General features: G+C 43.4%; 1 protein-coding gene across 3 annotated transcripts in view; it reads left to right on the top strand.

Annotated features, from left to right (window-relative positions):
- Window positions 1–15,185, top strand: part of EPHA4 (EPH receptor A4) — a 106,625-nt gene that overhangs the window by 69,617 nt on the left and 21,823 nt on the right. For all 3 annotated transcript variants that reach the window (XR_004498685.1, XR_004498686.1, XM_033516691.1), the window contains exons 6-8: window positions 8,297–8,421; window positions 9,603–9,762; window positions 10,826–10,937. Coding sequence is in view for 1 of the 3 variants with exons in the window: in XM_033516691.1 (XP_033372582.1) it covers window positions 8,297–8,421; window positions 9,603–9,762; window positions 10,826–10,937 (397 nt within the window). In the remaining 2 variants the exon portion in view is untranslated. The remainder of the gene's footprint in view (window positions 1–8,296; window positions 8,422–9,602; window positions 9,763–10,825; window positions 10,938–15,185) is intronic.

The following is a 15,185-nucleotide window of genomic DNA, read 5'->3' as shown; positions in this document are numbered from 1 at the left end:
AGGACCAGGGATCAGAAATGAGGATTTCTGTTGATAGATACAGACATGGGGCATCAGGTGAGAGCTGTCCTGTGAAACAAAGGGGTGTCCCTTTGGGCTATTACTACAGCAGGGTCAGTATTTTTTATGTTGTTTTAGGGATTGTTAAAACAATGATGTTAGAGGTTTGAAAGCTGCACACAACAAGTGGTTTTCAGAGCACAGATACAGTAAGTTTTTTTGTTGGTTCTGTTCAATTTAAGAACAGCTCTTCCCTTCTTGTGTGTTGACTCATGATGTGTGTGCAAACATATCTTAAACTGTGGGCAGGAAGATGGCAAAATGAAGGAGGAGTAGCTGGATGGTTGTTTGACTTGAAGAAGGGCTTAGAGAATGGGATAGGGGTCTTATTTGAGCTAAACTTGTGTTTCCTTAAGGGTAGCTTTGATTTCCTGGTGGAAGGGGCTGGGAGGGAGTGGAGTTCATTTAGGAAAGGCAGCTCAGCAGATGCTCCTCCTGTGCAGCAGTGCAAGGGTGAAAGACAGGCTGTTTCTGGGGGGGATTTAGCTCTGGTGGCTACTTCTGGCTTCCTGGGAGGAACAGCAGGGCATGTGAGTGAGACAGATTTGCCCTGAGGGAAAGATGCCAAGTGGGGAATTTTGCTCCAGGCTACTTACTTTGAACTGTTGGGGAATGCTCCATTTCCAGCATTATCACCTGCTTTAATAACTAGGGGTTATGGTCTCTAACTCCTCCTTTCACTCCCCCAGAGCCACTGTCCTCAGGGGTGCTGTACATTGTGTCACAGCATCAGGGGATTTCTGGTGCTCTGTGCTTGCTTGGAGCAGCATCTGAGAAGTAGGAGGATGAGTACAGCACATCCTTCCCACAAGGGTCCCACCAAAATTCAGGTCCAAGGGTCCTACCTCTAAGTGTGACAGCTCTGGCCCACAGCAGTCTCTTTGGACTGCCTGGCCCATTTTTTCTGCTTCTCTCAAGCTAATATAATGCAGTGGAGTATCAGTGTTGGCTTCTTTAGGCTACAGAATTTATTGTTGTTTATACTGGGTCAGATTCCAAGCTCAACTAGAGGGAAGAGTAACTGCAACGTGACCTGCTTTGTGACCAGCGGCTCCAAACCTGCTCGGGTCAGACAGCTGCTGACTAATTCCCCATCTTAACAAATTACTTATAGCTCTAGAGTTTCTAGAGCAACTCACAGCTCAAAGTATGTTCACCCTTCCGTGTTAATCATTCTAGCATTTAGAAATGTTTCGGTGCTGGGGTTTTTTAGTGGTTGTGATGTTCAGATAGATTTTTATAAATTGCCTTCCAACTGAAAGGCTTGTTTTCCTGTTTGCTTTAAGCTGGCATTCGTGCATACAGGAAATACACGGTATTCTGCCATGTTTCTGTTGGCAACTATTAAGTTATCCTTGTCAGAACATGCCAACAGGATTTCTTAGCAAGCTAGCAGAAAGAAAACAAGCAGTTTTCAGACGAAACAGACCCCATGCTTGAGTTGTAATACAAATCTCTTGCTAAATGCTACGTATATTCTATAATCTTTTGGTTTCAGGCAATCCTTGGGATTATAGGTTGCAGATTCAGATCTTTGGAGTAATTCCAGACCTGCATTGCATAAGCTGACATCATTATTTGGCCTTCAAAATTGGAGGAATCAGTACCTGAAAATAATGTACTGCTATCAACAGCTGGCCCTCTCTGGTCTCCAGAACAGCCCATCTCCTGGGCAAGCGAAATCTTCTTCATCCTCTCTTCATTTCTGATGTAAACCACAGGGAACTGTGGTCACATCTCAGTTCCTATAATAGTTTTGATGTAAATTAGAGCAGTTCTGGTATGTTGAAGTAATCTGAGCTGAAAGTTAGACAGAAATGGATGTGCAGCCCAGAAAATACACAGCTTCTCTGTAGATCCTCAGCAGCCACTGCAAGTCGCCAAGAAATGAAGCTGGACTTAGGTGGTAGAAGTACAGCACTCTAATAATCCTCAGCTACTACTATTTGTTGCTGCTGAGAGCCTGGGTTTTCCTTCAAGCTTTTGATTTGATGCAAGTCAGAGCCAGCTTTTGTGGTTTGGCAAGATTTGCAGCACAGGTTCTTCTGGGAGAGGCAAAAAATGAAAACTTTAAAACAGAGGAAATGTTTAAAACATAGTAATACCGTGTTAACAGTCTTTTAAATCTCATTTTCTAGCCCCTTTCTTTATGAACACATGATTACAAACAATTGATGTTAGCTGGTCCCTAGGTTTGAGAGCCTGTCACTTGTTTTCCTCAGAGGTCTGTGACTGGGTTGCAGAGCCTGGAAAGTAGGGGAAGATCCCTTGTGCCTGTTATTTTTGGAATTCCAGTGAGAATATCCTGTGGCCAAGCTGGTGCTTTCCCTCAGCAGTGTAATTCCTTGCAAGAAGGAGGGAAGGTTGAGTTCAGCAGCATTAGGGCTGGTTAAAGGGATTGGGGGAAAGAGGCCAAGCTGAGCTGTCACACTGCTTCTCAGTGCGCCGGCCAGGATTTTCACGTGTGGGTGGATAACCTTGGGCGCTTTACTCCACCGGCGGAGATTTAAAGCCTTTGCTTTAAACGCTAAAAGCATGAAAATGCTGGCCTGAATCTTGGCGTGTCTCACTCTCCAAGCTGGGAGGTGTTCCTCGCCAGTCGTCATTCCTGGGGGAAGGAGAGGCAGACGGTGGGAAGACAGAGGACTCGGGAATGTCTTGGGAAGCTTCCAATGGCTCGGTTGAGCAATCAGGCCTCTAGATCCTTGTCCAAGTCCTAACATGGTCCAATCATCACTACTACAAATGTTTGCTCCACTTTTACTGAGGCAATAATGAAAAAAGCCCCAAATATGCATGTGGTTAGTTTTTAAAGCGCACAGGCAGCCCACAGACTCTGGCAGGTCCCTCGGAGAAGGCGTAGCTGTCATGCTGACAGTGAGGAACGGGAATGCCACACTCCAGCTTGGCTCCTCAGATGTGCACAGACATCTAATCTGGGAGTGCACATTGCCCCACACATGTGAGGAGCCTTTCCTGTGCTGCTCCTGATGGACATACACGGCTTCTACATGTGCTTTGCACATGTTTGGAACTGTGGTCATGCTAAAATGTTTTCTGGTCCTGGTGAGGCCACATCTGGAGCGCTGCGTCCAGTTCTGGGCTCCTCAGTACAAAAATGAAAAGGAAAAACTGGAGAGGATCCAGTGGATGCCACAAAGAAGATGAGGGGTCTGGAGCATCTCTCTTTTGAAGAGAGACTGTGAGATCTGGGCGTGCTTAGTCTGGAGAAGAGAAGACTGAGATCTCATTAATGCAATAATGAGATCTCAAAGGGATGCCAAGAGGATGGTGCCAGGCTCTTTTCAGCGGTGCCCAGTGATGGGACAAGGACCAATGGCCATAAACTAAAACATAAGAAGTTCCTCAGCATGAGGAAGAACAGCACTGGAACAGCTCCCCAGGGAGGTCATGGAGTCTCCCCTTCTGGAGACATTCCAAACCCATTTGGATTAATTTCTGTGTAACCCGCCCAGGTGACCCTGCTTTGGCAGGGGATTGGACTGGATGATCTCCAGAGGTCCCTTCCAACCTTAACAATCCTGTGATTCTGTGGAAGAGAACTGCCTTCTTTTTACTTTATTCTGGTACATGTAAATAAAGAGGGTTGGACATTTCTCTCTTCCCTCATTTTGAAGTCAGTGTGGTAGTCAATTAAAATGCCCTCTTACATGAATACAATGATCAGAATCTGGCTCAGAGCATTTTTTTCTTTTCCTGCTGTGAGATTATTTACTAATATAATTTACAAAATCTCATGTAAATGCCCACAGTGTTACAAGGTAGATAGTCAAAGAAAAAACCTGAAACGTTCCCTTAAATATTGTGTGCTAATCAAGAGAAGATTTTTTTTAATGGAAGACCTTTAATTTTCTTGTTTTGATTTCTAAGAGGACTTTTCTTCAGTGTTAGATTCTCAGAAATATTTTCCTTTTTTTCTTTTTTTTAATTTAAAGTAATTAATAGTGGAGCAGGCTTTTAGTATCTACCCTGGAAGGTAAAAACCCTTAATCACAGTAACATCATTAGTGCTTTCAAGCATTTAATTTTGATGCTTGACAAAGCGCATAGCCATTGATAAGAACAAATAAGTGTTGTGTGCAATTGAGGGAATAAAGAAAAGCATGAAAACCCCTAAGCTTCAAGTAATTAAATTTAAATATGTTATTTGAATTTAGCTGAGATAATGTACAAACTGTGGGTATATTTTTCAGTCAGTGAAAGACCCCTTGAGTAAACATGATCCATTTAAATTCAAATCATGGGGAGTGGAAAGTAAACCCTGCTGTGGGTAAGAAGGCATCTTCAATAAAACACTGGGCATTGTGTATCTTTGATATCCGAGTACTCATGTGCTGTAGTTTTATAAAGGGCTGTTTTCACTCATGGATGCCTACATGCCAGAGACTTTATTGCATCTATTTATTTCCTGTTTTTTTTCCTCTTTCCATTCCCCCCCCACCCCTCCTAATTTGAACCAGTAATGAAAAACTGACACTCTCCCTCTGCCATCCTTTAAAGTGCCTCAAAACTGCTACAATTCAGCACTTGCTAGCCTTGGGATATGGCTTTATGGCATTTGGGTGAAGTTTTTGTAGTACATCTGTGCTCTTTCTCTCTCTGTAGGCTGCAAGCTCAGTTCTGAGGTAATAAAACTACTAGTAGGTGTTTAATGGCAGGTTATTGAGGAAGTAGATGAAAGAAAATTGCAACATTCACATCAGTAGGGAGTGGGATTTTTAAGGGAGAGGAACTGCTGAGCTTTGAACTCAGGAAAGTTACACTTGGTGCTTTTGTTCAAGGGGAGACCCCTTTTTAGACACCAAAATACCTCATTCTGTGAAATGGGCTGTTCTGGTGGAATTGGTGCTTGGTATGTGCAGTCTGTGCACGTGTGGCAGGAAGCTTGCTGGTGTGAGCAGTGATGACTGAGAAACAAGTCATTGCTTATTGCTCCTTTCCAAACACAAGGGAGCAGGCTGGAGGAAAGTGCAAAAAGTGAAAGAAAAAGTGATCTCCTGCCCCCTTCCATAAGGGAAGTCTGATGGGATCTTACTGTGAGCATCCTAATTGTGTATGATATTCTCTTTGGTCAAGCTGTCCTCAATGTGTTCTATGTGTGCATCTAATGAACAGTTAGCCCACGCACATAGAAGAGAATATTCTGTCTTTTATTCTGCTTGTGATCAAAGCATCATTTTACAATGTTACATGTTTATCTTCACATCATCCCTAAGAGGCAATTTAAAGGCAAAAGGCAGAAGAACAGAGAATGTAAATATTTTGCAGAAGCTCACTCAGAAGGCTGTGTCTGCTGCCTGCAGTGCCATGTTGAGCTGGCAGTGCTGAGGTCCCCTTTGTCCTGGACAATATTGACCAGACCCTTATGCCCTTTGGTAATACACGTGCCAGGAGAAACTCTTGTTCTTCCAGGAGTCCAGTCTTTCAGGTCAGATGGTGGATCCTGAAAAACAAGGGAAAAAAACCAACCTGATTTGTAGGGCTGCTTGCAGAAATAAAAGGGAACTGGTAACTGAGGATTGTATCCATGCAGTGGGATAACTATAGCCCCCTGTGGGTACTGGGTCCAGTTCCTCAAGGTCCTCAGAGTTTCAGCTCACCATCCTACTGCACAGACCATTGTGCTGCAGGGACATCACTCCTGAATAGCTTCTTGCAGTTCTGAAGTTGGACCTTGGCATTCTTTATAGCATAAGGAGAGGCAGGATGTGCAGTCAAAACAAAGTCAGGACCAAATGGCTCATCTGCAGAATCCAGGAGAAAGGAAGATACTAAAAGGATGAATTTGCATATAAAGGGCAGGAAGGACAAAATAGGGCCATTCTTAAAAGTGTAAGGAGTAAGGAAGGAATTGATGTACAAGTCCTTTTTGTGTCCTGGAGGCCAGGAGCATGTTGGTTATTCCGGTGTGGTGTAGTGCCTAAGATCAGCTGCCCATTTTTGGGAGATGTGAGCAAGCACTTGTTAAGCTATATAACGATGAGAGCCTTTCACAAGAAGACTTAGTTAATGTAAATTCTTCTGCTGCAAATAGCCATTTTACAACAGAGAAGAAACGTGTTTTCATACAGCACTTACGAGCCCAATATTGAAGGATTCACTAAAATTCCATTATAGATGCCCGCTGAAATGAAATGGGAAACCAAAGAGGTTAAAGAGAGCATACAGGAAAGAAAGTGAACTTTCTCACTACAGTTCTTGAGGTCACACCAGCATAAGTGAGAGATTCTCAGTAAAAAGAATTGCTTGTCTGCCCTGCATGAGGCAGCGATTAACTAAGCAGATTTCTCTCCGCTTGGTTTATCAGTAATGGCGTGTGCGTGTGTGTTTTAGGGTAACAAATCCGATTTCTAATTTATTAGCTGAGCAGTATTCTTATTGCAGAGGGGAATTAAAAAAAGGTTTGAGTCTCTCTTGAGGAAGTGTGAGGTTATTAAGCAGGTTTGCAGTCGTGCCACAGATATAATTTGATGGAACACACCTGGATCCTCCCTGTTGGCTGTGTTTATGGTCTCCTCTGTCATTCAGTATTTGCCTTTGCCTGTGAGAGACAGACAAGGAAAAAAGAGATAAAGGTTTTGGAGGCATTTCTAACAGAGATGCCAAACTGTCAAATAGTAAATCGGGAAGCAGCTCCCTGATGGTTTCACATCAAGAGGAGACACCCTTTTGTGACTGCAGCATCTACCAGTTATTTTCACTTCCATCAGAACTGTCTGATATGGTCAAGTAGGTTTGAGACTTTTAACATTCAATTTTCCTTTCATTTATAGTGACTGTTTTATTTATTTGCCTTTCTTGGTAGTTTTCAAGGATACCTGTTTCAAGGATACTTTTAACTTTATAGCATTTTCATGGATCGTCATCCCAAAGTTAAAGGTAGAAAAAGAAACAAAAAGAAAGGGAAATGGGGAAAAAAGAGCAGCTACAGCATCAGGAGACAAAAGAAGAAATATATTCAATTTAGGAAGACCTCTAATCTCTGGTTATACAGGACAGCTTTGTTAGATAAGATTAAAAATTTCATGAATGTCCCTTTTTATCCCTGGAGACTCCGCCATTTATACCAGCTATTGTCAGCATCAAAAGAGCTTGATAACAGCTGGCTAGAGATGTGACCACACAGCAACACAACAGCAAGAAAGGGGCAGCCGGGTTCATAAATCTTCAGAAAACCCGTTCCCCAGCGCAGCCATGAATCTGCTGCAAGCACAGGCAAAGGGAGAAGGCATTGTCCTCCAGCCAGTCAGAAACCTGAACTTCAGCATTAGCAGGGGCTCTTTAGACAGTGCACGGTGCACAAAGAGATGTTTTCCATTATCTTCTTCATTGCAGCCTTTATTGCTGACACAGATACAGTTTAAAGGGTCTTGGAGTTTAGCTTGTTGCTAGGTAGAGTTTTTCCAAAAATGCTGCAGCCCTTACCCTTGGTGGTGCAATCCTGCTCTCTCTGTTCATGGCATCAATGCAGCGCCACATGGGACAGGGTCAGGAGATGCCATTTCGGCACACAGCGGACCAGTCTCTGGTATCCTTTGGCTGGGAAGGAGCTAGCACAGGCAGAATCTGGCCCTTGGCCATTTTCCAGGGACTGCTCACGGATTTGGGCATAAACAGGGCAGGTTAGGAGGCACAAATTGGCTCAGACTCTTGAAATACAAGTTTCCTGGTTTTAATGGGAGGGCCCAAATTCATACGTATTCAGCTTTACTCTGGCCATACTTAATTCAGTGGCAATATTTTCTCAGCTTTAGAGAAAACCAGATTGGAACCTCAGGAACTTCATAGTTCTTTTAAAGTAAATAGCAAATGGAATAACATCAGTTAATTTTAGGAGATGGAAGAAGAGAACGACTGTGGACTAAAATGACACGGGACAAAAGTAAGAGATCCCTTTAGTACCATGATCTCTTATGAAGGTTTTTACCTGGGCATCATGAATATTGCAGTGTTTAGACAACTGTGTTGTTACTTCAAAGCCCACCTATCTTGTACTGTCCAGCATTCAAACCCAATGTTTCTTAGAGATGATGAAATGTAATTTTGGTAGAGAAAACAGGAAAAATCTTTAATGCTTTTAATTTCCCCCACCCGCCAAGAAAAACATGGTTTCTGGAAGTGCTCATGTTGAGAAAGTTACAACTAAAAATACATGCTCCTCATTAAAATTAAACTATTGCTTATAATGTTTTGTTTTTTTTTTTTCTTCTGGCAGCTCCATCCCCGATTGCATTGATCCAGGCTAAGGAAATAACAAGGCACAGCGTTGCCTTGGCTTGGCTGGAGCCTGACAGGCCAAATGGAGTCATCCTGGAGTATGAGGTCAAATACTATGAAAAGGTACTGCTTAAAAATGGACATGTAAGGAGTTCCCTTTGGGCTTGGGCAGAGCTTTTTTACTTCATTCCCTGCGGTTTATTTCCAGATGGGATTCCATCATTTGAAACCAAATAGATTCAGTTTAATAAAATCCAATTAAGGATTTCATGCACTTGAATGGTTGCTTGAACGAGTAAGACTCATAGGCTGTTCCTGCTGTATGGTATGAGTTTATTTTGTTATTCTTTCCTACCTAGAAACTGAGCTTTTATAGCTATCACATTTATAATGAGAGTCAATAATGTTGGGCAGAAGTGAGACATTAGCTTTACTTCATAGACAGAAGTATAATAATGAGGAATGTAACAGAGTCATAATAATAAGATCTGTTTGCTGACAGCTTCTGCTTCGAGTGATAGTGTGGACTGGCTGGCTTTTAATAGAGAATAAGGAGAGAAAATTAGATTCTTCATACTTTCCGAGTTAGAGGGAGATGTTATTCCTTCAAATAACTTCTCAAGTAGGGAATTATGAAAAGAGCTATTTTCTTTGAAGGCTCTCTGCAAAAATGAACAATTACCTACTCTTGCTTGTGTGTGCTGTCTCTCTCATGCACATGCATACTTTTAATTTTTTTTATTAAATCACTTGCTTCCCACATACAGAAAAAGGCATCTGATTTGCAGGGAAGCTAGATTATTACATTTTCTGATAGATTTTCCAGCCAGCCAAAAATAGAATAATTTTTAATAATGTACTCTTTGGAAGGCATTTTGGAAGTCTTTTTCTTTTTTAAAATATTTTTATCATTTTTTTTATATATGGCTTCTGGCTGGTAGGAAGAAAAAGAAAGTGCCAGCATGTGTGAGTAAAATGTGCTTGTTCATCAAGAGGATCCTTTTTGAATGCTTGGCTGTTTTCCAAAGGTTTTCATTGTGTGACTTCTTAAATAATCAGTGATATATGAGCATCATACCTAGTGCCTCATCCTCCTTTTTTGGCTTGCTCAGAGCCCCGTGCAGCACACAGTGCTAGGGGGATTGAGCAAGGCCAGCAGCAGGAGCCCTCAGGATGTATTTTGAGAATTCCATAGCTGTTACTCATCGTCTTTCATCAGGAAAGTTTTGGCAAGGCAGTGGGGTTCCAGGTTCAGGGTGCAGGGAGGCATTTTCACTCCACCACGCCGTGTTCTGTGTCGGCAGGACCAGAACGAGCGCAGCTACCGCATCGTGAAAACGGCCTCCAGGAACACCGACATCAAAGGCCTCAACCCCCTGACCTCCTACGTGTTCCACGTGCGGGCCAGGACAGCAGCAGGCTATGGAGACTTCAGTGGGCCCTTCGAGTTCACCACTAACACAGGTAATGACCTTCCCCCTGAATTCTTGTGCTTCTCCTCGAGCAGGGAGTGCAGATATAACCGGGCCGTGTGCTGGGAGTTTCCCGTCGGATGCTCGGACTGTGGTGTGTCTGCTCTGAGAAAATGTTCCTCCTGGGCTCTTAGTGATGCTGTGAAGCTGACCCAAGGCATCTATTTGGCTGTGCTGTGTTGTAGATTCTAGAGTGACAGTACTTCTCTGCAGCATAACGAAACAGGCACCCCATAAACCCTTGAGAGCCACTGATGCTTGAGAGATTTTTTCTTCTGTAAAAGTAGATGTTTGCACGTCTCTGGAATATCTTATTTCAATGAGAATAGAGCTCTGTTACTCCCCTTTACAAGCTATCAACATAGATCAGTTAGGTGTCCTACATCAGCTCCCATATTTGCACTTTTCCTTAGACAGTTCTATAAAGACAAGAATGTTCAAACTACATTGTCAGTAGGGCTTTTCACTTTGCTCAAGGAAACATGCAGATTTAGCCCTCAAAATGTTTGCTTTTCAGTGGCAGAAAGGCACTGTGACCAAGCCTATTTTATTTTGGACATACAGGTCTCCTTAAATCAAGTGAAGGTCATGCCAGTTAGTGGCAATATCATTCAGGATGTTAACAACTGAAAACAATCCATCAGGAGGAGAGCAGACATTTTAAAATAACTTACTCTCCCACTGTCAGTTGTGATCATCTGGCCCCCCTGAGAGAAAAAGAAGGAGGAAAGAAGTGTGGAAAGCAATTAGAAAGGCAAAAAAATTAGTCATTATACCCTCTGAGCAGCACTGGAGGGGAGAAGGAGAAGGAGTCCTTGTTCCTGGTGAGCTGAAGTTCCCCAAATCATTTTCAAGCATCATGTCTTCAGCTCATTAGCATCTTATTGGAAAATTGTGTCAAATGACTATATAATAAAGGCCTGAAAGTAGATTTGAGTGCTACTCTAAAATGCCTTCACAAGCCAAAAAGCTTTGAGCTTTACAAGCTCATTGAGTGCTACCTAGGTTGATTTTTTGAGGTTGTCTGACACAAATGCTCTCTTTTCTGTTTTCAGTTCCTTCCCCCATCATTGGCGATGGTACCAATCCCACAGTGCTTCTTGTTTCAGTGGCTGGCAGTGTTGTTCTTGTGGTCATTCTCATTGCAGCCTTTGTCATCAGCAGGAGGTAAGAACTTAAGCTTCTCTCTCCCTCTCTCTCTTTCATCAGGGAGCTTTTTGTCTCCTCCAAACAAAGCTAAATTCTTGATTAGCATCATAAACAGTACATTTGCATTACAAGCCTTCTCCCGTGTAGCTTTGATCTTCTCGACATTAGTACCAAGCAGCATGTGATGTAATGGCAATAGTTCCAGCTCTATTTGCCCTTCAAATGCAAAGCTGATTCCAATAACTGGCATTGAGAAGCAAGCCAGCTAGAGATTTGTGGTTAGTGCAATTTGAAGTTAGGTTTAATGGGTATGGGTACAGTAGATTTTCTTGGACTGACTCCTGATAGACAGGGAATAAACAATGGCAGTTCTGTTAACTAAGCCATCAGACTGCTATGCTGGTGATTTTTGTGTTGGTCTATGAGTCTGTACTAGTCCTTCCTGTGTGAGGGGATGTGACTGTAAAATGGAAGCCAGTCATTCAGCATCAGATGCAGTAACACAGCAGAACTGGATAGATGGCTATTTCATTGATGCAGCACCATAATCTTCCATCAAGTGCTTTTTCATTCTCCCAAATTCAACCCAGGCATCAGGAACAATCCTGTGAGTGGGAGGACAGTGTGGCAGAAACACAGTGTGAGTGTTCCTGTCTTCATCTTTGTGTTCAATCTCATTTAAAAAGATCAGCATGATCTTGCTTCAGTGTAATTTTGAGATAAAAGTGGTTGTATCATTACTGCATCTGAAGCCTGGGATCTGAGGGATGCACATTTTGTCAGTGTCTGTTGGTCAGTTTAATGGCATCAGCTGTAAATGCGCTCAAACCCCTCTTCATTTGCTCTATTTAAATTGTCCTAGAGAGCAGTTAAGTGACTCTGATTGTAGTATCTGCAAAGTAGACGTGCACTGTGATGGCTTTCTGTGGGTGTTCAACTCAAAGCCTCCATGCTGCCAAGAGGAAAGAAGAGCAGAACATATGAAAATGTGGTGTGGAGAGACAGGTTTATTAAAAGCTGTTGCAACACAAAATAGCATCACTGAGCTTGATGACTTAATCTCCTCTCCGCTCTTATTGATCACTTTATTATTTAAGGTAGGATTGATAGCAGGATACATTGGATTTCTAATTATGAGTCGCCACCTTGGAGAATTGAGCCTGTCGAGCTGCTTTGAGATGATTCCTTTCCCTTCTCCCCCTATAAAAAAATGTCTCTTCCCAAGGCTGATAAACACAGCTTGGTGATTGGCCCTCAATGGATCACTCCTTAGAAAATGAACTGTCAACCCCTTGCCCTGGTATTGATTCTCCTTAGGATCGGCCATAAAGCTGTCAGAGGAGAGGCTGCCTGGAGCCAGGTGCTGACAGACCTGCTGGGCTCAGACAGCTCTGCTCAGGCTGTCTGCTCGCTGCTCTCAGCCCACCAGTGTGCAGAAACACAAAGGAGCACAGGGCAGGTGGGCAGCAGGGATAAAAGCCCTGTCCAGGCACTGGTGGCAGTGAGATAAAAGCATCCTGGTGGCCATGGGCTCAGGAATGTCCTGTGGCTCTGCACTGGTATCTCTCAGAGAGGCCATGGAAGGGGAAAGACAGAGCAAGAGGAATGAAATATTAGGACAGTGAAACTACTCTGTGCATAGTAATGTGTGGTGCCTTGCTAATTAATAGCCCTCAATACACAGCTCTCCAGTAGCTGGAAGTAGCTCTCAATAAACAGAATCTACTTTAACATTCAGTTACTCTAATGATTTTAACCACTATCACAGTGTCATTTAGAGGTGTGGACTTCAGGGATATTTCATGATGTTCCTATGCCAGCAGAAGTTAATAGCAAAATAATTATACTTTGTTCCAAAATTACTTCAGATGAGAAAAAGCTTTTCTGTCCAGACAGTCCCCATGAGAAGGTTTTGTAATCTAAGCATGACCTAAAAGTCATATTTGTACAATCAAATGTGTGCTTTGGCCTGCAGACACGGCCTCTCTGCATTCATGAGCCAAATGTGGGAGCTGGGCATATGCTGTGGGTGCCCGCTTTTGAACACTGGGTTATTACTGGTGATTTAGCTTCATTCTTTTGTCAAGATACTGTTCAAATCCCTAAATTCATCTTTACAGCAGAATTAGTCAAAGGACTTTGCCTTCAGGCAGCTCGAGCTGTTTGGCTCTGTCCTGCGACGCGAGGACCAGTCTGCCTAATGTTCACTGAAACTTCCTGGGGTATGGATGGGGACATCCATGGAGCAGCAGGCAGGACATGGTGTGGGTGTTCCTAAACCCTGCTCTGAAGAAGTGCTGAGGGAAATTGCAGCATCTCAAAATGAGTGGTAAAGGATTCGGGGAAGTGTAAAACACAGAGAGAGAGAGAGACACCTTCTAAAAAGGCTTGTGTGGAGTAAGATGGTCTGACCAAATCCTCTGTTCATCTGGAAGGTTCTCTCAGAAATTCTTCCAGCTGATATGTTGGTTTATCTTTGCTCTGCTGACACATCTGCCCACCTTTTGCCAGTGGAGTTGGAGCAGGTGCTCTGCCAGCCCCTCTTTGTGTGGGAAGGAGGAGGTTTTAGCAACCAGGTCCTGCTGTTTCACCTCAGTGCCTGCTAATTCCCCCTGCTGTTAACTCCTCTTCATCACCAGCCCCACCTGTAGCTCTGCCTGTCTCTGACCCCTGCAGTTCCTGAAAGCTTCTGTGTTCTTTTCCTGAATGCCGGCTCCTTAATCAGCAGTGCCAAAATCGCTGTAATTAGGGGATTCAGGTCTGTGACAAAGGCTCCCTTCTGGCTCTCAGGTGAGCTGCCCCAGAGGCAGCCCCAGCCCCTGTGCCCCGTGGCTTTGGGGCTCCTGGGCTGCTCTCCAGGACAATGGCACACAGCAGTGTCCTGCCCAAAGCCAGGCAGGAGAGGTCAGCAGGTGACACGGTGAGAGGTGGAAGTAGGTAGTTAGTTTAGAAGGTATTATTTAAACTTAATAAGCTACAATTACATTGCTTGAACAGTAATCCCTTTGTTTCCCTTCACTTTTTGCTGGTTTTGAGTTTTAGTGGGGGAAGGTTATTTTTTAATCTGTTGTGAGGGTGCTTGTACTTTTTAAAAATAAGATAAAGAGAATTTTTTTTATACTTAAAATGCTTTCATGCCAAATCTGTTTGCATTTTGTATTTCCCATCTGTGCCTGAACATTAATAAAATTAATTTGAAGGATCCTGATTAAAATGCAGAATCTTCTTTTTCCCTTTTTTTTTTTTTTTTCTTTTGAGAGAAGTTGTATAATACCTGAAACCATCTCTACAGTCCCCTTAGCTGGCCTGGTCTTTTGTGGCCTTAGGTGAGATTTGTGCTGCCTCTTCTTTCTTACTCAGTTCAGTAGCTGGGAGCAGAACACCATCCCATTATTTCACTCGGCTCTGTTATACCAGTGCTGGAAGTTCTGGGGCAGATAAATTGTTTAAATGGATGTTTGGATCCAGAGTGAGTTTTAGTAATGTTTTTCTTGTGATTGGAGCCATTTGTGTTTCAGTTACTTGTTTCAAGAAAAGAAGCCCCCACTGGGTTATGGTTGGATGTGTATGGTTGGTTTGTTGTTATGGTTATGGTTGGATGTGTACCTGCTTTTTTTGTCTGAACACAAGTCTTGTCAATGTTGGGAGCTGTGACACCTGGTTCAAAAATCAGCTTGTTTTCACATATCAAACAGGACTTTTTTCCTTCTGTTTCACAATTAATTTATATTTTTTTTATTATTGGCATATTGTGTTGTATGACCCAGCAGAAGGACAAGGCTGGGAGATGGTCTCCCAGCTGACAGCAGTGGGAAGCTGCCATTCCCCACGGGGCAGGTGCAGAGTGGGAAGTGAGATGCTTTTTGCTAAGGGGCAGAGGGGTTTTGCTGACAGGAGAGGTATGGTAACACTCAGGGAGATTTGCTGCAAGTCAGGCTCTCAGTTAGAACTTCTCCTCCTGTTACCTGCGAGTTTTTTGACCCTTTTAACTCTTGTCTCACAGGTTTTTGTTGTACCTGCTCCCATTCTCCTCTTGTCCTTATTCCCCATTCTCAGCCTGTTAATTAACCCAGTCTCACCCTGGCAGGCCTGGCTGTCCCCTGCCCCTCTCCAGGCAGTGGCTGCACATCGCTGGCAGTGCCAGTCTCACCTTCTGCCCCCCAGGTTTGGTCCCTCCTTCTGCCTTCCCTCTTCTCTGTGCCCCAGCCTCTTGCCAGACAGCTCTCCTGTCTGTTCCCAGGAACAGGCAAGCTGAGAGTAAGCAGC

The sequence above is a fragment of the Parus major genome, chromosome 9 (assembly GCF_001522545.3).
Source record: "Parus major isolate Abel chromosome 9, Parus_major1.1, whole genome shotgun sequence".
NCBI classification, from domain to species: domain Eukaryota; kingdom Metazoa; phylum Chordata; class Aves; order Passeriformes; family Paridae; genus Parus; species Parus major.
This window is presented reverse-complemented; position numbering and strand designations above follow the sequence as displayed.